This window comes from Artibeus jamaicensis, unplaced genomic scaffold, assembly GCF_021234435.1.
Source record: "Artibeus jamaicensis isolate MK-2021 breed Jamaican fruit bat unplaced genomic scaffold, CSHL_Jam_final contig_467, whole genome shotgun sequence".
Lineage (NCBI taxonomy): Eukaryota > Metazoa > Chordata > Mammalia > Chiroptera > Phyllostomidae > Artibeus > Artibeus jamaicensis.
In genome coordinates, this window is record NW_026521845.1 from 9,796,731 (window position 1) to 9,820,410 (window position 23,680).

General features: G+C 45.3%; 1 protein-coding gene across 4 annotated transcripts in view; it reads left to right on the top strand.

The window, feature by feature from the left end:
- LYPLAL1 (lysophospholipase like 1) overlaps positions 1 to 23,680 on the top strand; it is a 50,731-nt gene that overhangs the window by 11,524 nt on the left and 15,527 nt on the right. For 3 of the 4 annotated variants that reach the window (XR_005080010.2, XR_005080014.2, XM_037128350.2), the window contains exons 3-4: positions 1,971 to 2,140; positions 6,665 to 6,780. Coding sequence is in view for 2 of the 4 variants with exons in the window: in XM_037128350.2 (XP_036984245.2) it covers positions 1,971 to 2,140; positions 6,665 to 6,780 (286 nt within the window). In the remaining 2 variants the exon portion in view is untranslated. Of the gene's footprint in view, positions 1 to 1,970; positions 2,141 to 6,664; positions 6,781 to 7,465; positions 7,842 to 23,680 lie in introns of those variants that run through there. The other variant, XM_037128349.2, reaches the window with a different exon arrangement.

Here is a 23,680-nt window from a genome sequence, read left to right on the forward strand (position 1 = left end):
AAGGATCGGCGGGAACTGTGTCAGGGACAAGGGTTTCCAGGAGGGCTTCATTAAAAGAGAAAAGGTGCATAAGAAAAGCATATAGGCTAGTTGTAACTTTTGAAAAGTAGTAGTGCTCTAAAAAATGTCCTGTAAAGATGCATGTTTTAGCCCTGGCTGGTATAGCTCAGTGGATTGAGTGTGGGCCTGCGACCCAGAGGATTGAGGTTTGGTTCCCAGTCAGGGCACATACCTGGGTGGCAGGCCAGTTCCCAGCAGGGGATGCACGAGAGGCAACCATACATTGATATTTCTCTCCCTCTGTCCTTCCCTTCCCCTCTGAAGATAAAATATTTTTAAAAAGATGCATGTTTTAATGTACATAGAAAACATTCAAGGATATATTTTAGATCATAAAAATGGTTTAAGTGGTGTGAAGGGTAATGTGGGGGAGTGAGAGTGGAGAGGAGGAATGGCGCAAAAAGTAAATAAAATTTATGAGAAAATATCAAAACAACACACACACACATATAAATCTGTATCTTCATAAACTAGGAGAAACGTTAGGTTTTTACGTACTGCCTTATAGGGATATTCGAAATAACACATTCAAATTTTAGAAAGCCTGTTGCAAAGTAATGTTTATAACATGTTTCTACTTTAGTAAACAAACAAAAGATCCTATGTGGATGAGTTCTTGTTTCCAGACTTCCTTCATTTTGCCTGAGACACTTTCCAAATGTCTTCCTCTCGATTTCCTGGCTGCTCCCCTGGATGCAGAAGGACCACAGTGGAGCTCTCCCGCTCGCCTCCGTCCCACCCCTGGGTCCTGACCGAGGGCAGGTCTGCACAGACTGGGGGCCCTTTCGGTGGAGTGGGTAAAAGGAGAAATGAACATTTCCATCTCTTTGGGTCTGCTGAGGTTCCCCTGGATTTTTCACTGGCAGGTCTCAACTGGAGTCTCCCGGCCCTCCAGTGACTTCGGAGGGTGACAGTGGACAGCTCCACTGTGGGGCCGAGTAGATGGAAGGAGGAGCACTGCCTCTGGTCATCAGAGGTTTGCATCCCTTTCAGATCACGTTGGGTGCCCTCGGCACTCTAAGGGAGCACTGCAGAGTGCGAGTGTCCAGTGAGCGGGGTGAGATCCACTAAGAGCATAGCCACCCCACCTCTACAGAAAGTAAAGGATCCTGCAAGATTCACCTTGTTTGACTAGACACCCGATTCAAGCATCTGATCACATAAAATGTACGTCCAACAAAGCACCCAGCCTAAGGCCCTCACGATGCGAGCAGTACAGGGCATCTGTGTGCCGAGTGCGTTCAGGGTTGCCTGTGTCCCATTAGACTTTCTCATTCCCAGGTTCCTGTGTAGATCCAAAAGAGTTCCCACTCAATTTAGAAACAAAAAACAAAGAACCGAGCCAATCCCATTCTTTGGAGGATCTCTCTGAATACCCTTAAATTGTTAGCTTGCCTTTCATACCTGAGTGCTACAAATTAACTGACTCTTAAAAGCATGTTGGTGAACTGTTTCTCCACTCTCGAAGTACTGAGTTTTTTGCATGGACAAACATTATTATTCAGTTAGCTGTGAATACTAAAATAATTGGTTCTTACATTAAAGGAAAAAAGAATGAAATCAAAGAAATTTTTAGAAAATAGACATGTTTCATCATTTTTTTAAGAATTGGGCAGAAAAAATATATACACACATATCTATATAAAACTCCACTTTTGTGAGGATTTTCTGGAGAACTTACGAATTTTAGGAGATGGGGAGTATGAAGATGTACTGCAATTAGTAAATGTTGCTGCACACACGGGTGCGTCAGCGCCATGTGCGTGGCGATGCTTTTAATACGAAATGTTTAATTCACAGAACTTGGAGAAAATTTAAATTATGTACTCAGAACACTAACGTTTTAGAGATGAAAACATCTGCTTTAATATTACTCTCCTTTTCTTTCTTTCTTTCTTTTTTTTAACTAGACCCTATACCGCTATGAAAGGAAGACTCTCCAGCGTGTGGTTTGACAGGTTCAGAATAGCCATCGACTGCCCAGAGCACCTGGAGTCCATCGATGCGATGTGTCAGTTGCTCACGGATGTGATCGATGACGAGGTGAGAAGTGGCATCCAGAAGGATCGGATATTAGTAGGTAAGACCTTCCAATACCGTGATTTCAACTTTTTCCACCTTTCTGTGTGTTGAACTGTATGTACTTGGAACGTTATTGAGAAGCACTTGTGTTGTCATTTGACTTGTTCATAGTTTCAAATAAACTTTACATACTAAGGTTTTCAAAGATACTAGAATCATAAACAATAGCTCAGGACATTTCACTTCACTTTCATTTTAATGATAACAAGTTGAGAACCCAGTGTTTCATTTCCAAGTATGAGATTTTTCATTTCAACTTTTAAAACTATTTTTAATTAGCCTAAGTTTTAGAAATATGTTTAAACTGCTATTGCCGTGATGAAGATAAAGTACAAAATAGAATGTTGACTTTATGAACAGTACACTTTTCAGAGTTCATTATCACAGGAATAGTGTATTCGTAAACTTTTGTTCAGTGACTTAGTGGTCATTGTTTCCAAGAGGCTATAATGTGCCTTTATATATATAAGCTTTTTCTCCTACTCAATACCCTTTTTTCTGTAGTCATCAAATGCATGAACTAGAATCTCTCTATAGAAATAGAGAAATCTCTCTATTTCTATAGAGAGATTCTAGTACAGAAATGTGCTAGAATCCATACAGAAATGAGGTTGGATGTTTCAGTTGTGTATGGTACAGAACATTTATTTTGGTGAAGGGATTTTATTTTTGAATATAACTATGTATAATGAGCTGGATTGATCATGAAATTATGAGCAAATTAAGAATCCCCTGTCCATGAAGAATGTCAGACACAAGAAGTGTGTTTACTTTTATACGTCTCTACCCAACATGACTCTACAGAGGGTAATGCTAAAAGGGAAGCACAGGCAGTAAAACGGTGGCTTTAAATCACTTTCTCCTTGTTGGCAACATGGTTATAAATGAAACCTGGGTTCAAGGCCTGTGCTCCGAGATACAGTTAATGTTACATTATCCCGTCTTGTTCTGGTTGAGTAACCCGGCGAGAGTGCCCAGCGTGAAGAATGCGAACAGTTTCTTAGCACGGCCGCCCCCCTGTCAGTGTCTGCGTTGAAGCCCTTCCTTTCCTTTTGGCGCATTTCTGTGTAATGTGAACCGTCAGAGTAGAACGGTACATACCATTTTCCTCGTGTGTACTGTTGTGCTTGGAAAGTATATGTGGTAGTAACACTACTAAAATAGTTGACATCTACGTTACATTTGGCAGGTTTTAAATTGCCATTAAATATCATGTTTCATATATAGATAGTATTTAAATTATTCAGGTTGTTTTCATGCATAATCTCTCTCAATCCTTGTAAGGGATAAAATGGGAATTTATTCTCATTTCAGGTGTGATGAAACTAAAAATCAAAGAGATTGCTGGCTAATAGATTGGAATTCTGTAGAACTGGGACTGGAACCCAGATCCACTGCCTCAGTCAAGCACTGTGTACAGAATGAGGTTCCCTTTCCCGCCACTAGGTGGTGATAATTTGTTGTTAAGAGACAACCCACCTAATTTAGGTCTAACTGGGATCTGGCGTGCGTGGAACCTGACAGATAATATGACCAGATTGTAAGACTCTTGCCCATATGAGCATACGGCCAGAATTTGGAAGCCGTGAGAAGCAAGTGCTTCTGGAATTATACCTGAGTGATCTCCATGGATGCTCCAAACATCCACCCGTCATGAAGAACGTGGTTGAGGAAATTATGGTCTGTGAATAGGAATGACTATAATGTAACCATTAAATACTGTATATACTCTACACATAGAAGGCATTTAGTTAGTGTGTGTGCAGTGAATAAAATGATAATTACTGAGTTTTGTGATCTTTTGAAAGCCTTTCAAATCAGTATTACACAAAAAACTAAATTTTAAAAATGTCCAAGTTATGTATAAGTAGTGAGATTTTACACGACCTATTTTATTTATTTCTGTCCGTGTGGCAGAGTCACTTTACATGATACTTATAAACCAACCTTGTTCAAAAACTAAACTAAAGGGACAGATGGAGTTACCAAGAGGAAGCGAACCACCAGAACTTCCTGGGTCCCTGGTCCTGGCCTTATGCCAAGTTCTTCTGCAGTTCTTTCTGGGAGCTAACGCTTAAGAGTGATGGTGTCCTGCATCCTTTCCATTTATATATGTACTAATGAGACAGCTTGTGTCCCTTCAGTAATGACCAGAATGTAAAGCCATGGAACTGCTCCTCCAACAGCCCTGCACAGGAGGTGACAGATGCTTATCCCACCCATTGCATTTGAGAGAAGACACACAGAAATACACATTCCCAAATCTTTTGAGACTTTATCACAGTTCAGTCTGAAGGATAATTATATAAATTACGTGGAAGGATTATTGAAATTTGGAGGGAGGGCAGATTTCATTCCATTTTAAAAATCCTATGCAACTGAGAGTAAACCTGAATTATTTTTCCTCTGGATTTTGCTTCAGATAGATTAACTTATTTTTTTCCCCACTATAGTTTTTTATATATTGTTTCTGTTTTATTTTATTTAAGGAGTTCATAAAAGCTAGGTTTATTATTTTTTAACATGTTTTATTCAGCTCGTTAATCTTAAATGTATGTTGAAATGTTAACGCTTGACATTTTAATACCTTGCCAGCAACTATAAATATACATTATAACCATGACCTACAATGAGTTTACTATTTGGTGTTTACTTATTGAACTGTATATTTTATATTGCATTTTAGACATGTAGATGGAAATTGAATTCAAATAACTAGTCCTTTGTGTTAAATTTTTCTACTGGGGAAAAAAAATACACAAAGTCCCTTTTCATAGTAGTGTCCCAGACTACAGGCAACTGGACTGTCAGCGATCACTGGTGACAAGTGGCAGATTACCTCCTGAGAGTCCAAGTGCGTAAGGGACTCGCACTGAATTTTTAAGTAGTGAGATTTCAGTGAGTGTGTTTTCTTCCTTGTAAATTAGGAGAATTGACATGGGGTTGAATGCCTGCAGGATGCTTCCATGGTTGTTCACAGTGATATTCCCTGTGTGGGAAAGGGTTTTCTTCACTTGTTGTTCTTGTCAGGCTGATGGTGTAAATGCATCTCCCTGCGGAAATACGCTTATGGAACTGTGGTTGACATTTGTTCACTTATTCACTCAGTGCTTACTAAGCGCCTACTATGCGCCAGGCACTGTTCTAGGCAAAAATGTCCTGCTCGCATGAACCCGGTAGTCTGGTGAACGGTGTCTTTATGTCTTGGACTTTTATAAAAGAGTCAGTAGACTGGAGGAGATGAAGGAAGTAGAAGTGAGATTCTGTAAACTTAAAGGAAGGCTAAAGGTCTGTTCTGAAAGATGTGGAGTCTTGTTTCCAAACTGAAAGGCGACTTCTGTACTAATAATAACTGAAAATTTTGAAGTCCTTGCTGTTTTAACTTTTACAATTGATTAGTAAGTATTAAAGAATAGGTTTCAAAACTTGATGGAAACCCTGGAAATGTTCTTGCTCAGCCATCCAATTTTACTGAAAATGAACTAATCTCTCCAGTAAGCTCTTCATATTCTAATGGAACACGCCAAAGACTTACTAAGGCAGACTCATGGGTAATGATGCCCGTGGCTTTTAACTTTCCAGGGAATCTGATGCACACACGCAAAGTTCACACACAACTGTAAGATATCTGTGCCCCCTACTCCCCCGCCAAGCACATTCGGGAACGCCTAATTAGCTGTACATGCATCTGGGAGTGGTTTGGAGTTATTCTGCAACAGGCTTTCAAGTTGTCTTCATCCCGGGGAGCCCCTGCTACTGGCGAGACCCCATCATTTCCTTCTGATACGCTGAAAACCACAGATGTTGTAGCTACCATACACTGTAATTATTCACATATTACGCCCTTTTTAAAAATCTAAACTTCCCAAGGCTGGTGATCTTGACTCATACATTTGTATCTCGGGTCCAAAATAATGACCAGCCTGCCCTAGATAAAGTAACTATATTTTAATAAATATCAGAAGATGGTAGAGAGTACATTCAACTCTGTTGCAAGCAATCTGGGTTCCCACAGCCCTAGCTTTGCAGCTGAAATTAGGGCTCCAGTCTAAGTAGGTCATCTGATCCCCTGAGGCTTACGTTCCCTTCACCCATAAAGGAGTTTGTAGTAAATTCCGATTTATGGTCTCTAAGGGCTCGGCTTCATGTTATTAATTCTAGTTGCAGTGTGAGAACTCATAAGTATAAAAACTGTACGTGAACATTAGAAATTTAAAAACACATCCTATGACTCATTTAGTCATCAGTTCTTTTCCTTGGTGAATGGGATTGGTTGCTTTGTTCAACTCTAGCTCCTTTCATTACAAATCTCTACCGGTGATTGATGACGTAGCAGGGCGGTGTTATTTACAGCTGTTTTTTTCTGTGAGCTCTAAAGCAGACGAAACTAGCGCTAGCTTGCTTTAAAGGTCTTCATATATTTAAAAAACAAATTCATGGAGGGCCAGCATAGATATAACTCGTTCCGAACTACTGCTGTGTGTATTCTGCTGCTTCTGAGAGTGCGTTTCGCTTCCTTTAGGAGGGTTTTCCATGGGAGGGTGCATGGCGATGCACCTGGCGTACAGAAAGCACCAAGACGTGGCCGGAGTCTTCGCGCTTTCCAGCTTCCTGAATAAAGTCTCCGCTGTTTACCAGGTGAGTGGGAGCTTTTAAAAAAAGAGCAACAGAAAAAAAAAACACGAAATGCACATTGAAACTGAAACAAAACTGATAATAACTGTTCACAGCCAAATTAGTCACGTGGTTTATCCCAGCTGGTCCTGAACATCCAGGGACTGTCCTGTGCAAAGACAGGGTTACGCAAGGCGTTGAAGGGAAAGGGTAAAAACAAGTGTGTGGTGGGTGTGTGTCCTTTATATGTATCAAGCCTACACATGATCGTGCCTGAGCTTGCTTCCATCATGTGCAAAGTCAGAACCATCCACCGTAGGGCCGATGGCTGCTCCACAGCAGAGTTGTCATTTGTCAGCATGACATGTTGCAGAGTTGCGGCTTCCTTGCCGACAGCAGAAATAGCAGGCACAGCAATGAGAATGAGGCCATAATTTTTCCCTGATCGTCCCTGGCTCTGGGTTCCTCCCTCCTTCCACCCTGGGTGAAAGGATAAGCTAAAGAGAGACACAGTTTCTCTGGGAAATGCCAGGCTGTTTTGGACAGGTCACGCCCAGCGGGGCCGGAGTCCCCGCCAGTGGGGGCGCGGCGACCCTGCCTCTTCGTTCCCTTCACATGTGGAGGCGGCGGTACAGTTGGGGTTCTCCTGCCCTCCCTGCTGTCACGAAAGCAGCTCTCAAACATCCCCCTTGCGTGTCCTCTTCTCCAGGCTCTTCAGACATGGCAGGGCAAGCTCCCTGACCTGCTCCAGTGTCATGGGACGGAGGACGATCTCGTCCTCCCCTCCTGGGGGGCTGAGACCAGCGTCACGCTGCGGTCCATGGGGGTGCGCGTGAACTACCACAGCTTCCCGGGGCTCTCGCACGAGCTCAGCGCCAGGGAGCTGGAGACACTCCGGTCCTGGGTTCTCACCAAGCTGCCAGGAGAGATGGAAGGGGCCCCTCAGTGAAGCAGGGGGATGCGTTCCCACTCACGGAATGTGCCTGTGAAGAGCGACTTCTACTGCCACTGTATGATGTGACCAGTGACAATTAAAGTATGAAATGTCAGCAGTTCACTGACTTGTTACTGTAATTCTTAGCACCACCGACAGTAGCAGCGTGTTAAGGTAAACATTAATGTACACAAACATCTCCGTTTTCACGTACGTTTTTGTGAATATCCGTAGACCTAAGTAACTAGGTGGCTGTCCCTTCTGCTCCCTCCAGAGGTTTGAGCTTTCCTCGCACATCCGGTGGGGCGGGCGCTGTGCTGCAGCATGGGCCCCCCCCATCTCCGTGCGGCTCTCTTGCCCTCTGTGCTGGGAGCTTGGGACTCCTTGGCCTCTCTGGGCTCTGGTGGCTCTGTCTCCTCCAGGGCTCCACGTGGGTCCCTTCCCTGCGAGGCCCAAATGTGCCTCACAGAGCCAGCTGGGCCTTCGTGGGGCTCTCCTCATTTGTTTCTCCTTGGTAAGGGGTCACTGTCCCCTGCACCAAATCCGACAATGGGAGACACAGGCGTGCTCCAGCTTTTTCACTGTTCCAGGTCCAAGAACAAATCTGACCCCTCTCACTCCATCTTGGTCATAAGCAGGAGCCCCTTTGTTCCTCTTTTGTTTAAAATTATAAACTTTACATTTAGAGAAGGAAGGACACAGAGAGAGAGAGGGACAGAGAGGGGGAGAAAAAGGGAAACTGAGATTTGAACTAATAAAAATCAGTCTGTGCAATGTTTTAATGATCTTAAGCTTTTAATGCCCTTCAGACTTGTTGACATTTTAAATGCACTGGATGGAGTATCCACGGGTCACTCGTGTGTCAAGCCCTTACAGCTACAATTTGGCAGAAGAGCAGTGTACGTACCTGTCATAGGTGAAGGTGTCAGGCCGCTGAGTGTACACACTCCAAGGACAGTGTGAGGGGAGGGAATCCATATCTTTTTTAAAGAGTACTTGTCCTGTCACTTAACCATCCTGTATCTTGCATAAATCTCATTCTCTGCCGCAGTGTAACCTTGGGTGACATTCTTGTGTGAGGATTAAGCTAAATAGTGTATGTAAAAGCTTTTAACAAAATGGAAAGTTAAACAGATTTAAGGTATTACTAATATAGTTTTGCCAGAGATAGAGGGGTGTGTGCCTGTAATTTACAGATCTTTCTCCGCAAGCTAATCTGTGTATAGGATATACAGCTAAATATTTTCCACGGTGATCTTGCACCCAGCTCCAGTCCGCTCCCCACTGGTCCAGTCCTGTATTCATTCTCCCGTGTCATGGGCTCTTACCTCTTTCCAGACCGTGCACGCCCTGGGCCCCCTGCACAGGGCAGTACGTTCGGGGGAGGCCCTCCCGTGTCTCACACACACTCACCCATCTATTGTCCATACGTGTATGGTCTCTTTAAGCCTGAGAAATCCTTGCTAAGGCCACAAACACCAGGTTTAAGGTTCGATCCTCCCAGGAAACCCCACGGCCATTGTCCTCATGTCTCATCCGAAACCATATTTTTTGCTTTACCCATATAAACATTTCTTTCCTAAAACAAAGGACTTGGAATAGCCTTAGTGCTTTCTTACACAGGAGAGGGAAAACGGCAACAAGGAGAAAGCATATATCAGTACATTATGTATGTTTATATGTTGGAGAGACTGGAATTTTGCAAGAGAGGAGAGAGTGGAGACTTTTTTTTCTTTACTCGATAGTGTTTCTGTTTGAATTTTTATAATGACTTTGATTACTTTTGTAATCTTTGAAGTGAAGTAAAACACTTCCTGATAGCACTTTTTCCTCCACTCAAGACTTAGTAAGAAATACCATCATCGGCGGTAAGGAAATTAAATGTAGTCTTTATGGTGAATTGAGGATTTCAGCTGACGTATAACAGAATGAACGGAGAACAAAATGTGGAGCAGGCCAGCAGCTGGGCTGCCGAGAGTTAACGGTGCTTTGGGATGTAAAAGAAAATATCCAGATCACATTTAGCCAGTGTGTATTTAAACAAAAAGTCTTTATCATATAAAAGGGATTTCTTGATCTACGATAAGAGGACAGATTTACCAAAGCCATACAAACATTTCAAGAAAATAGCAAAAGCATGCAAACATTTCCAGAGAATTCAGACATGATACACAGAGACAGCTGCTTCAGCTGTCTTTACTCCGAGGAGCTCTAACATGTGAAGAGAGAGCTGTGTTGGCAGAGAACTCCCGTGCTGTGTGTACAGACTCAGAGTCTCCGAAGGGAAGGGGTAGCCCCGCAGACTCCTGTGCTGCGGGTGAGAGGCGGACCGCGCCTGTGTCATCTCTGTCCCACTGCTCGACCAGCCTTGTAGCTGCAGCCAGATCGGCTCAGTTTGTCTCATACAGCACGAACTAGGATGACTGTGAACAGCACTCCACGCCTGGAAAGGCACCCCTGCAGCTCTGACCTCAGCTGTGCCCTCAGGGTCCTGGTCCCGTCCCCTGAGGATGCACCTCGGGGGGCCAGTGGTCCTCAAGTGTCTGCATTGACCTTCCCACTGGGTCTGAAGCCTTAATCCAAGCAGGATGTCTGAGCAGTTACAGGGGCTTCACCTTGGTCTTCGAGGACACAGGGTAGCATGATGCATCCTCCACAACAGCCATGGCCTTGAAGTAGACCTGAACGCTCCCAGGGACAGACGGGTATCCCCTATCATGTTAGCTGCAGAGGGCGCCAGTTTCATGCCAGCCTTCCTAATCAGGTGATTCTCATGGTAAGAATCCTGCCCCGAGGCTGTTCATAAATAAAAAGGTGGTGATCCTCTCCCCAGAAAGCTATGCCAAAGTACCCAGGGTAGCTTCATTTTGGAGGGATCTCCACAGTCACTTGAGAGCTACGTGAGCTGTTTGTGCTCTTCCCAAAACACGTGAAAGTCTCTTAAGGAAGATGAAAGCCTCAAGTCTCCCAGGGAGACGAGTGAACACCTACTTGACAATTGTTAGGCTCCTCAAATGGCACCACGGCGGTGAGAGGCACAGGCAACACCATGCAGGGTGGCCTCCTTGCCAGCCCATGAGCCTTTGAGTTTCCTGGTTGAGTTTCACAGTGGAGCCCAGTCCCTCTGTTCACCCAGGGTGCCCAGGGAAGTCAGCCCAGCAAGATGAGCAAGTGACCGCTGTGGGAACAGGGTGGGGAAGCTCGGACTTCGGAGTGAGGCTGAGAAGCACGGCAGCCCCCGACCGGCGGGGCTCAGCCTGGTGGGCATCAGTCATCCTGCAAAGCGAAAGGCCGCTGGTGTGATTCAGGGCATGTGCCCGTCCCTGGTCCAGGCCAAGTGCAAGAGGCAGCCCGTCGAGGTCTCCGTCCTTCTCTTTCCCCTTCCCCTCTCCTCTCTCTAAAAATAAATCAAATCTTTTTTAAAGAGACACTGGCGATCACACTGTGAGTCCTCCGTGGAGGGATGGCAGGCCCTGCAGGCAGGCGAATGTGGGTGCTTGGGCAGTTTGGGGAGACCACAGCAGGTGTTCCCCATCTTCAGGAAGGCTCCTGGGCAGTTTGGAAAGACAGTGAGGGGTCTTCAAGGTCGCCCTCTTCCCCATAGACCCCTGAAGTCCAGATGTGCTCCCCTCGGCTTCCGTCATCGCTGCTCTTCCTCCGCTTGCAGACGGTCTGTCTTCTTCTAGTTCATGTAACTTCACCATGTTTCCCGGTGTATTCATCCTCCTTCTGGCACCTTCTCATCCGGAAGGGTTGGGTACAGGGGAGACAAGGGTACTTTTATAAAACAGAATAGCCCCCATTTCAGCCCTCAGGGCCACTGTCCGGGGACATACACTTGTCTCCCTGACTTCCCCTGACAAAGGGGAAGTGAGATGGAAACCGTGGGTTCCCCGGGTGACCACACAGCGTGGCCCCCACGTTGGCACCATCCCCTGTGCGTGTCACTCAGAGTCCCTTACTCACCCCGCCAGGCCTTCGCCCTTTCTGGTCCTGAAGAACGTCAGAACGGGAGTGTGAGGTTTCTCTAGAAATACTGAGTAGACCTTCACAAAAATGCAAAATAGTATCTTAAAGCATATTTTTGGGCTACCTTCCCGTTATTGTGTGCATTACCTTCGTGCCTTTATTCAGGCCTTTTATTTTGGGTTGGTTGTGAAAGCCATACATGATTTTTATCTTGGGAATGGAATCCATGGTTCTGTGATGAACAGGGGCCATCCTGTTTTGAAGAAACCATATTTTGGGCAAAATGCCCATTAGTGAGTTATGTTTTTGCCAGTAGTTTAGTTCAGAGCCTCTGGGCTCTCCCTCTCTCTTCTCAGAAGTGATGAGAAAGTTCGATGCTTTTGCATTCTACTTTAAATTCATTTTAACTGTGATTGCAAAATAGCTTGTTGCTTCATTTTGTGTTATTGTAACTAATTCATAATTGTTTCTTTGTTTTGCTGTGTTGTGTTACTACCTCGTCTTAAGGGCACAGTACTGCTTTTAAAATCACTTTGTCTTTACGTTATTTCCCTCTTTCTTCCCATCCCAATTTCTTCAAATCAGTTGTTGGCTTGTCCAATTGAAACTAGAGATACACTTGACATATTAGTTTTGGCCAGTCCTGGTATGTTCTCTTTTGCCAATAAAATTATTGTAATTGAAAACGTGGGTGGGGGCATCCGTGAGAGACAGAAGTCTTCCCTTTGGGCATGAACCTTTAAGCCAATTTCTCTATCACGTAACAAGAAAGAAGTGTTAAAAGCAAAGTTCACAGCAAACTGGCAGAAGAAGCCAATGAATGGTTCTCTTTAAAAATTTACTGCAACAGCAGTAAACCTCTAGTCAATTCTAAAAGCAATTTTTTAATGGCAAGTGAAAAATATATCAGTTTCAAATAGTAGCTGAGATGCAATTTTTTTTTTTAGGTTTCTTAATTATCCTGTGAAATGTCAAGCAAGATTTAGGGCAACGGGTTAATATCATCTTAGTTCAGCCATAGAATTTTTTTTAATGTTTTTACTTTTTATTTATTTATTTTTAGAGAGAGTGGGAGGGAGAAAGACAGGGAGAGAAACACCAATGTCAGCGCGAAACATCAATCAGTCGCCTCTCATACAGGCCCCAACCAACAGACTGACCCTACGATCCACACATACGCCCTGACTGGGAATCAAACCAGCGACCCTTCACGTTGCGGGCCAGTGCCCCACCAACTGAGTCACACCGGTCAGGGCGGAATAAAGACTGGTTTTATTGCTGGAGGGAATTCGGAGATCACCACTTCCCACATTCAGATGATACGGGGACCTGCAGAAGTGAAGCGGCCACGTGGGGCCCTCAGTAAAGCTGGGCTGACACCAGCTCACCCTCCCCACGCTCCGCCCCTTCGCCACAGCGCCCCCACTGGCGACGTTCAGAAAGCACAGCCGAAAATTCGCGGGGCGGACACCGGGGACCCAGAGCGCGTTCCCTCCCTGGAAGGTAGCCGCCTTCCAGCCATGCAGCCTTCGTTCTGTTCTCTGAGGGGAGGCAGCGGACTCTCCCACTGTTTCTCTACTAGCTGGCCTAATTTTTAAGTCCCGCTGTGGATGTCGTACTTTTAAAGCATCACTGATCATTTCTATCTGTTTGACTTTCTGCATCCCATCACCTGCTTCAGTCCTTATCTTACCCGGCATTTTATAGGGTTTGACACTCTGCTTAAGTGCAGTTCTGGACACTGGAGCCTCCCCGTGTGGCTGTTCTCGGCTCCCTGGACGAGGACCCGTCTCTTCCAATGGCTCCTTCAGCGTTCCTCGCTGAATGCACCTACTCTGTCCACACTTCCATTCCCTCACCGGCGAGAAGGGTTTGCTAGGAGATTAGATGTGCAGAACCCAGCATAGCAGCTGGCAGTTACTGCTTCTGTTTCCCAGTCCTGAACCTGCTTCTCCTGTTGGGACCTGTTTTAAGTGACTCTCCCTCCACACGGCAATGTCTTTGCTCTACTCTGCCCCTCTCATTTTTCCATCACATCAGTCAACAAGTCCTTCTGATGTTCTGTCAAAGAAACGTGTCTCCGTTGTGCCCTCCGAGCCGTCCTCCTCGTCTCTGCCCTAGTTGTGGTCCCATCGTGCCTGTGGACGGCTCCCCCTGCCCTGGTCCCTCCTGCCCACTCCTCCACTCTCCAGCAGCCACCAGGGTCACGGGCCTCTGCACCTCCCAACAGCCCCTGCTGTCGCCACACCCAGTCCCATGGCCGGGCCAGACTTTCTCACAACCTCGATTTTGTCACGTTACTCCCTCTGTTCACAATGCTCTCGCCACCTCCTTCGATGGACAGGCTCTTAACATTCAAGACACAGGTTCTGAGTGACCCAGTGCCCGTTGTCTCCATGATTCTGTCTTTATCCTTCACGTGCCCCCCCACCCACTCTGAATGTTGAACTGAGGGGCACGGGGAATGTGGATCCTCAGTGCCCAGCACAGTGACTGGCGCGCAGTGGAAATGCAGTAAGTGGATAGCGACACAATTATCGTTTTCCGGTGGCTTCTTTAGCTGTTAGATTTCACTGAATGTTCCTTATAAGAATCCAGGGATGTGGTCCTTTCTTTTCCCCTTAGTTCCCCAAGTTTTTAATTTTTACAAAGACAACATTTTGCAGGCGACACGTTGGCAAACAACAGCAAAAGAAACAACCAACAGAACAAAAAGGTCAACCAAATGGGAGACATTATTGCAAACAATGCCTTCAATAGGGGGCTAATATCCAGAGTATATAAAGAATTTGTGCAACTTAACAAGAAAACAAACAATACTACTAAAAAATGGGCGGAGGACCCAAAGAAATATTTTCCCAAGACATGGAAATGGGCAACAGATCCATGAAAAGATGCTCAGCTTTACTAGCTAATATATAGTTAGGGAAATACAAATGGAAACCACAGTGAAGGACCGCCTCACACCTGTTAGAACAGCACTATCAACAAGACATGAAACAAGTGTTGGAGAGGTTGTGGGAAAAGAAACCCTGTGCACTGCTGGTGGGAATGTAAACTGGTACAGACACTATGGAAACAGTGTGGAGTTTCCTCAGAAAATTAAGAACAGCATTACCATACAATCTGCCAATCCCTTTCCTGGGGATATACCCGAAAAACTTGAAAGCCCTTATTCATAAATATATATGTGCCCCTATGTTTATTGTAGCATTAGGGCCGGAACGTGGAAACGACCTCCACGTCCTCCATGGAGGACTGGACAGAGGTGTGGCTCGTGTACACCGTGGAGTCCCACTCGGCTACAAGAAGAGGAGAAATACTGCCGTTTGCAGCAACACGGTGGACCTTGAGAGCATCGTGCTGAGCAAAATGAGTCCGATGGAAAAGGAAAGAGCCATCTGATTTCACTCACATGTAGAATATAAAACAGAAAGCAGCAAACAAACTCATACACACAGGAAACAGAAGGGTGGTTACCAAAGGGGATGGGGGGAGGAGGAAGACGGTCAAGGAGGTCAAATCCATGGTGAAGGAGGAGACTAGCCTTTGGGTGGTGAACACACAATGCAATTTACACAGTGTATTATGGAGCTGAGCACTTGAAGTTTATTTAAAGTTATTAACTGCTCTCATCCAATAAATTTCATTTTAAAAAACTTTAAAAAATTTTAGTGAGCTCCCGGTCAAGGTGGCAGAGTAGGTAAATGCTGTACTCAGCCCTGCCCACAACCACATCCAAATCACACCTCAAGTGCAGAACAACTATCACTGAGAACTGACCGAAGTCTAGCTGAACGGAAGTCCTACAACCAAGGATATACTGAAGCCAGTCCAGACTGGTTGGAGGAGTAGAGACTCAGGACGGGCAGGTCCCACACCCACATACAGTGGGTAAAAATCAGAAGGGATATTCAAGCTTCAGAGGCCCCTCTGAGGAGAGAGGGGTCCTAGCCCCACACCAGGCCCCCCAGCCCAGGACTCTAGTGCCAGGCAGAGAAATCTCCATAACTTTTGGCTGTGAAAACCAGCCAGGATTGTGGCTGAGTGAGAAGGGGCTGCTGGAGTCCCCGAAGGTCCTCCGAAGTGCCCACACAGGGACTTACCTGCTAGAGGACTCCCTTGCTCTGAGCTCCAGCTCAAGAGGCGCCAGGGACATACGAGAAGGAACTGAATTGTCCAGCAAGGGCTAGAGGGGCAGCTTTTTCCCACATGGGAGTGCTCTCAGAAGCCGTTATTCCTTTGCTGAGCCCCCACCCCCCAAGACTCAGGCATGAGCTATACCTGAGTTTCCATCCACTTCCTGCTTACCCCACCCACTCAACTTGCAGGCTCACCCAAGCCATTTCCAGTAGCGTTTCCATACAAACAGCCTATTCTGGCTCATGCTGTGCGCTTTCCTAAAACCTCTCAAGTTCCCAAACCCCAAACAAGCAGCATCCGGCCTGACTGTGCCCGCTACCTCTTGCTAAGCAGCCCCAAGCTCAGCACTAGGGGTAGCCGGGCTCACTTTGCAGCTGAGCCCCTCCCAGGCACCTTCAAGCCCAGCACAAGGGAAAACCATCTGTAGATCCCTTTGTAGTTCGTACCAGGCAGCCCCAGGCAGGGCACCAGTGGCGGCTGAGCTCAGCCTGCACCTCTCAAGAGGCTCCAGAACCAGCACACCCAGTGGTCAGCTGCAGACCATGCCAGAGCACCACCCAACCACCTTCACAGGCGGCACACTCAAAGGGAGACTCAGCGGGCACCAGAGCCCTGCTGAAGCAAACCCTGCTCCATGAGGTCGGGTCCTGAACAGCAGCTTCTCCACTGCAGGCATGGCCAATCCTCACAACCAGTCAGCCTGCAGGGTAGTTCCTCCCCCTGAAGGGAGTGGACATTCAACTACAGCAGGAGGGCATACACGCCTCTCAGAAGGGATACTCCTGCAGCACCTGGCTCAGGAGACCAAGGGGACTGTGTCACTGACCCCACAAGACACCTACTGTATCAGGCCCCTCCTCTATCAGGACTAGGAGACATAGCAGCCCTGCCTACTACCTAACAACTAACACAGGGAGGCTGCCAAAATGAGGAGAGAAAGAAACGTATTCCAAGTGAAAGAAGAGAACAAAACTCCAGAAAAAGAACTAAACAAAATGAATCCACCAGATGCAGAATTAAAAACATCGGTTATAAGGATGCTCAATGAACCTGAAGGAAGAGCACAGAAACTTAGTAAGAACTTCAACAAAGAGACAGGAAATGTAAAAGCAGACATAGAAAACAAAAAAAAGAATCAGTCAACAATGAAGAATACAGTGATGAAAATGAAGAATACATTACAGGGAATCAACAGTAGCAGAGGTGAAGCAGAGGGTCCAATCAGCGATTTAGAAGTAAAGGAAGCAGAAAACACCCGATCAGAGCAGCAGAAAGAAAATACTAAAAAAGCAGAGGATAGTTTAAGGGGCCTCTTGGCCACATCAAGAATACCAACATTCACATCACAGGGGTGTCGGAAGGAGAAGACGGAGAGCAAGGGGTTGAAAACCTATTGGAAAACTATGGTAGTATCCAATTCCTCATCAAAGTTTAAATTTTTTTTTTTTACTTATATCAGAATCAACTCATGGCTTCCTATTCAGTGGGTTGTAATATGACATTGCCATTTTCTTCTGTTTTGGACACTGAAGTTGCCCCAGAACTGGCCAGCTGAAAGCTGAGTTGGCCTGGTGTCCCTGTCTCACATTCCTTCCATTCTCTGAGCACTGCGTTATTTTACAGCCCAGAAGGACGTCCTGGGCTCCTCTGGTACTTTTCTTGCCCTGGCCACTGCATCAGTCATTTCCCCAAGGCCTGCTGGTTCCAATTTAATGGAACGTGAAACTCAGAAGTCAAGATCTGGACATTAAGTAGACTCATTCTACTGGGGTACAGTTGTTCCCCCCAGACCCTTGGTGAGAAGAACTGGGGATAAATGTGTGTATATGTATACATACATTTACAACTATATTTATGTGTATTTTCTATATATAGTCTAAATTGCATATACATTCATACACATACAACAAATGTGCATACATGTAATGAGTTCATGCATGTACCTCCAACTCCAATAACAGCAATTATTCTACTTCTGAATTGTTTTTGCGTCACCTTTTACTAGCTCCCAGCTCTAACATTTTCAGATATTTTACAAGCTAGTGGCTTGAAATTGGCCATAGTGGGATTCTTTACACCATGGAAATCACCAAACACTCCCCTCTGTGTGTCTGGTTCACATAATTGCAACTGCGACGCATCTTGCTCCAGAGCACCGGGCCCCGTTTTCCTTGCTGGACATCTGTCTGCTCCTGGATACTGTCCCGTGAGCGGCAATCCCAGGGGAAGGCAGCCTGACCAGCTTCCCCCTAATCCTGCCTCTGGTCCTGATGCTCCTCTTCCTGGAGCCGAGGGTGCAGCTTTGCTGCCAGAATTATTGGCATTTTCCCCTTCCTCCTAACTTTCCCACATTTAGTCCCCAAGTTCTGCTTGAGTCCATCTCTGACGTGTTTCTTATATATCTGCCCCCCCCCTTTTGCAATCCCTGCCATCATGGGCACAGCCTGATTTTAGCCCTTTTACTTTCTTCTTGCCTGCTCAATTGAATTCATAGATGTCTTACCTGGAATGAAAGATAATGCATCATAATAGAACGCCTTCTGACTCTTCTGAAACATATTAAGAAGTAAAATGATCAGTACCCAGTGATTTGGGCTGTAGAAGTCTGGGCCAGCTATGACTTACAGAGTAAACAGTCACTAGTCCCATCCAGAACAGTCAGGGAAGTGTTCTTGGGCTTGGTATAGATGTCCAAAGCTGTCACTAAGGGCCCAGGCTTTTCTCTCCATTCTGCCCCTCCCCACGTATTGGCCTTTTTCCTGACAGTTGTCATCCTGTGGTCACCACATGGCTGCCAGATGACACAGCAATGCATTCTCACCCCCCAGAAGTTGGCACAAGAAGGAAGAGGAGACGTGGCAGGAGAAAGGCGTCCCTGCCCCTGTCCTTTCCCAGCAGATGCGGCCTCTCCCAAAGTCCCCGGGCTGTCCTCTCCTCCCCTCCTAGTTCTCCAGGTACCTGGGACTGTGGCATCTGGCCCCTCTCCCCCAGGGTGAAGGCATGCGCAACCAACGTTCTCTTTGTTCAAAATATACATATATTGTTAGTTCGAAATCCTTGCCAGCTCTTCTTTCCACTGGGTGAATGATATGTGCCGAAAACCACATTTGTTCTCTCTAAATGTCTTCACATCCTTACGCTGGGGCGCCGTCCCACCCAGATTGCAGAGTGTGTATGTATTAATTCAAGGAGCGCTCACAGATAAAGTCCCTGCCCCGAAGGAGCTTACGTTCTAGGAGTGCCTCTGTGCTTCGACAGGGGAAATAAATCTAATCAGAAAAGAGAAGATCATTCAGCACGACCTTCCTTACTTCCTGGGACTCCATTTCACTCTTTCAAAAACAGGAGTTGGGTGTTGATTTCTGGTATGTTTTGACTCTGACCTAAATTATATTTTTCCTGGCTAACACTTCTTCATCTGTGAAGTGGACCTGGGTTTCTCCCTGCTTTTCAGCACTGACATTGGCAGTGCTGTTTCCGCAGCCCTTGGTTCAGTTCACTCGGTGCTGGTGCTGCGCATGTTATGGTCTTGCACGATGCATGGCCGCTCTTCCTTAACATTTGTGGGTCCTGTTTGAGGAAAAACCACCTATGCTTTAAATGGAAACTTTCGCTGTGCAAACGGCTTTGGAAAAGTGCCACAGGAGTGTTTTTAGTTGTATAGGACTTGGCAATGAAAATAATCAGTTGAAGAATGACATTAAAAAGTAATCCTTGGGTTTCGACACTTTATAGAAGTAAAGGGGGAATGTTATGGTATCATTCTTTCTCCATGATATGGTTTCCTTAAAGGAGAATAGTATATGTTTAAATACTAACTTATTCCTCAATGTCTATTTTAAAAGGACATTTTATCAATTTCTATGCTTTTGAACAGCATGAAATAGAAAACATAAACCCTGTCTTTGGTCCTCTGGGCCATGACAACAAAATACCACTGGTTGGGTGGAAATGTGTTTCTCACATTCCTAGAGCCTGCCAGTTCCAGGTTAAGGTGCCAGCATAGGCGGGTCCTGGTGAGGACCCTCCGCTAGGTTGCAGGCTGTGTCCTCACAAGGTGAGTGTGGGCAGGGATCTCTCCAGGGCCTCCTCTATCAAGGGCACTAACCCCATTCATGAGGGCTCCTCCCGTATGACATGATCACCTGGCCATGACGTAATCACCTCACCATGATGTAATCGCCAAAGACCCTCACCTCCTTCTGTCACCGCATGGCGCATTAGGATTTTCACAGACGAATTTGATGAGGGAGGCACACACATTTAGCCCACAGCAGACTGTTTTTCCTTTTCAGTAATACTTTACTCTGTGTTTCTCCTAACTTTTCCAAGTTTGCCCCTGTGGATTGTCACGAACCATTGTGTATGGAGGCCATTGTGAAAATGAAAAACAAAAACCTGAGTTACTTTTACTCTCATCCACCGAACTGCTGTTGAGCAAGTTCTTGCTGCTGTTTGGTTGGTTAAGTAATGTCAACTGCTGATCAAAAGAAAATGAGTTCAGCTAGGAATGTATGGTATGGTCTTGACCATGTGTTTCTATAATGTCTAAAAGCAAAATACAAGTAAAATAGATACAAAGCTAATCTCACGCCATTAAAAATCTTAGGTATAACTGTAACTAAAGTTTAGCAGACATCCCCAAATGTCCAATCCCCAAATGTAATCATCTGTCTCCATCCATGTCTCTTTCAACCTTATTCGATTCCCTCAATTGGTTTTTAATGCCTGAAATGTCATCTCAGTGCTCAGCTGGGATCCATATTTGTTGAGTTTCAATCCCCACGGACTGGTGCAGAGAAGCTTCCTAGGGTGCAGGGGGCCTTGTTTCTGCCCGGGCCGTTCTAGAGGAGGAGCTGACTTCTGCACCAGGGCCAGTCTCGAGTCCGTCTTTATGCCAGATTCACAGAACCCTGCCCGGGCACCCGCCCATGTGGACGTTGTTCTGAGGCCAAAGTCATTTTTAGAGCCCCTTTTAAAAAGTTACTTGTCAAAATTTAGTTATATCAATCTTTGAAAAGAGCTAATAAAGCCACTAACAATGACCGTGAACTTGTATAGAGCATCCCTAAAGAAATATAATTCTATGTTTAAATTAGTCTCTCTTGCCAGTACATTGAAATGCCTGGAATTTTAAGTAAATCATCCTTAAGACCCCCGAACAATTCTGCACAGATGGAGAGCCACGTGGGTGAGTGTCTTGCCTGCAAGGGGATGAGATCCAGATGACAAGGACGTGGGGAGGGCCGTCGCATCATGGTCAAGGGGACACTGAGAACACCAAGCACTGTGCTCACGAGCTGCGAGGGACTGTCCCGCACTCAAACGCTGCGCGGGTACAAAGATTTCGGTGCCCTGTGTGTCTCTGCCTGGCCTTTCTCCGGACTAAAAATACCTGTGTGTTCTGTGAGGGAGAAATTTGCTGGAATATACAGATACGTTAGTACAAGTATGCATATTAATAAAAGCACAACGCATGGAATGTCTATTCCCTGGATTGCGTGCATTGCACAGGTGTGCATATGTGCGAGTGCATTTTTTAAAGGACAGATGCCACTCAAGCATGATAGAAAATGCTCATGATTTTACCTTTATTTCCTACCTTTTTTAACACCACCACCCAAACCAGAAAACATAAAACTTATAGGGCCCTTATTTTTTTAACCAGATTGGAAAGCGCTGTCTGGGGAGGTTCAGTCAGGCCAATGTCTGGTCTGCGCCGACTCCCTTGCGGACTGTCTGGCGTCTCTGCACAAGCCTGGCGTGCCGCCCTTACATGGCGAACGTCAGTATCTCTTGGCAACTACATGTGTTCTCATAGGGTTAAGGCTGTGCCCAACGACCACCAGCATGTACATGGAATTATTTCTATGTGGCGGATACTAGCTGCCTTATTTTCACTAAATATGAAGCTTTTTGAGAAATAGAGATTGTTTCCCTGTTTCCCATGACACATACATGGAGGGTACTCAGCACAGAATTTGCACGGCACTGTGGACTCTGTCTGCATATGTGTCATTGGAATCACATGTTTCCACTGCAGTTTATTTTCCATAAAACTGCAGGCTGTCTGCTTTCAGGAGACAAGTTTACTCTTAAAATTCTAAATTTTAACTTCTCAGCTGGCCTAACGTATTTGTTTTGAAACAAACACCTTCCCTTGTAAATAGACAAGCTTCACCGCTACCACCTACGGCCTGTGTGTTTTAGGGGGGTATTCATGACGTAGATGTGGAACAACACGGTATCCTTCACTTCAGATGACTTCACTCTGCTGCGAATGAGCAGTGGTGCCCAAACGCAGACGGCCTCACTACAGTTTATTTAAACATACGCACTGTTTTTTCAAAAGCAGTTTAACATGAAGTTGGATCCTACATGACATCATATTCAAAAACTAACTCAAATGGATCAAATACCTAAACACAAGAGTTAAACTATAAAAATCTCAGAAGAAAACGTAGAGGGAAAGTTCACTAACATTGCACTTGGCAATGACCTTCTTGGAATGGCACCAAACGCACAGGCAACAAAAGTAAATGTAAACTGGACCTTATCAAAATTAAGAACTACTGTGCATCCAAGGACACCGTCACCATGGCGAGAGGCAACCGACGCAGCAGGAGAAAGTATCTGCAAATCACATACCTGGTAGGTGGGTTACCAACCAGGCCATAGAAAGAACTACAACTCAGCAATGACAATGAAAAGATTAAAAAATGGGCAAAAGACTGAAGGAGACATTTCTCCAAAGAAGATTCATAAATGGCCAGCAAGCATATGAAAAGCCACTCGGTACCACTCGTCACCACTCGTCATTCGGGAAATGCAGGTCAAAACCACACGGAGTACTGGGACCTCACGCTATCAAGACACAGGAGGCAAGTGCTGGCGAGGATGCGGACAGGCCGGAATCCGCACACTGCTGGTGTGTGCATAAAAGGGTGCAGCTGCCATGGAAAACAGGACGACAGTTCCTTGAGAAATTAAAAATAGAACTACTTTTCGATCCAACGATTCCCCTTCTGGGCATACAACCAAGAAAATGGGAAGCAGGGTCTCAGGGAGATATTTGTAGATCCATGTTCATGGCAGTGTTATTCACAGCAGCAAAGAGGCGGAGCCATTCAAGTGCCCATTGAAGAATGAATAGATAAGCAAAATGCGGCACGCACGTCAGTGGAATGTTATTCACCTTTGAAAAGGAAGGAGATTCTGACATTCTGAAATGCATTTGGTTCCTTTGTGAAATCGGACATTGGATTACCGAACTGGTATTTTTATCACTTGGGAACATTTACTGAGTGTGCATTGTGGAGTCTCTAAGAGAAGTTATATTTGCCAACAAATAATGGATATAGTAATAGGCAGCCTCTACTTTGAAGGTACAATGAAAGTTACGTCTTTTTTGAAAGTACTTAAGATTGCTCATTTCTTTATCTTTGTACTTGACCAAAATAAGAATGTAACGAAGATCAAAGCCACTCGAAATGATTTTTATAAAGTATCGATTTCCACCCTGGCTTTCTATGTAGTTCTGTCTAATACAAGATCTCTCATTTGTGTACCTCACAATCCACTTTGACCAAGATGTCCCGAGGAAAAAGAAAATGTTAATTAAAATATTACCAGGGCTTAACTTCGAACATATGGTTTTGATGGCTGACAAGACACTTTCCAGAAGTTGGGATAACCACACAATTAAATTACATACTAACTGATGTATTTGCTCCCTGCTACATCTGTAAGCAAAAACGTAAACATCAGAAACACAAAGGTGACGATCTTGAAACAGAAAACTGCTCTTGCTGAGAGCATATACATTCTAAAGTTAATACCAAGGCATCTTTGATTACTACCAGACCACGCTGAATGAAA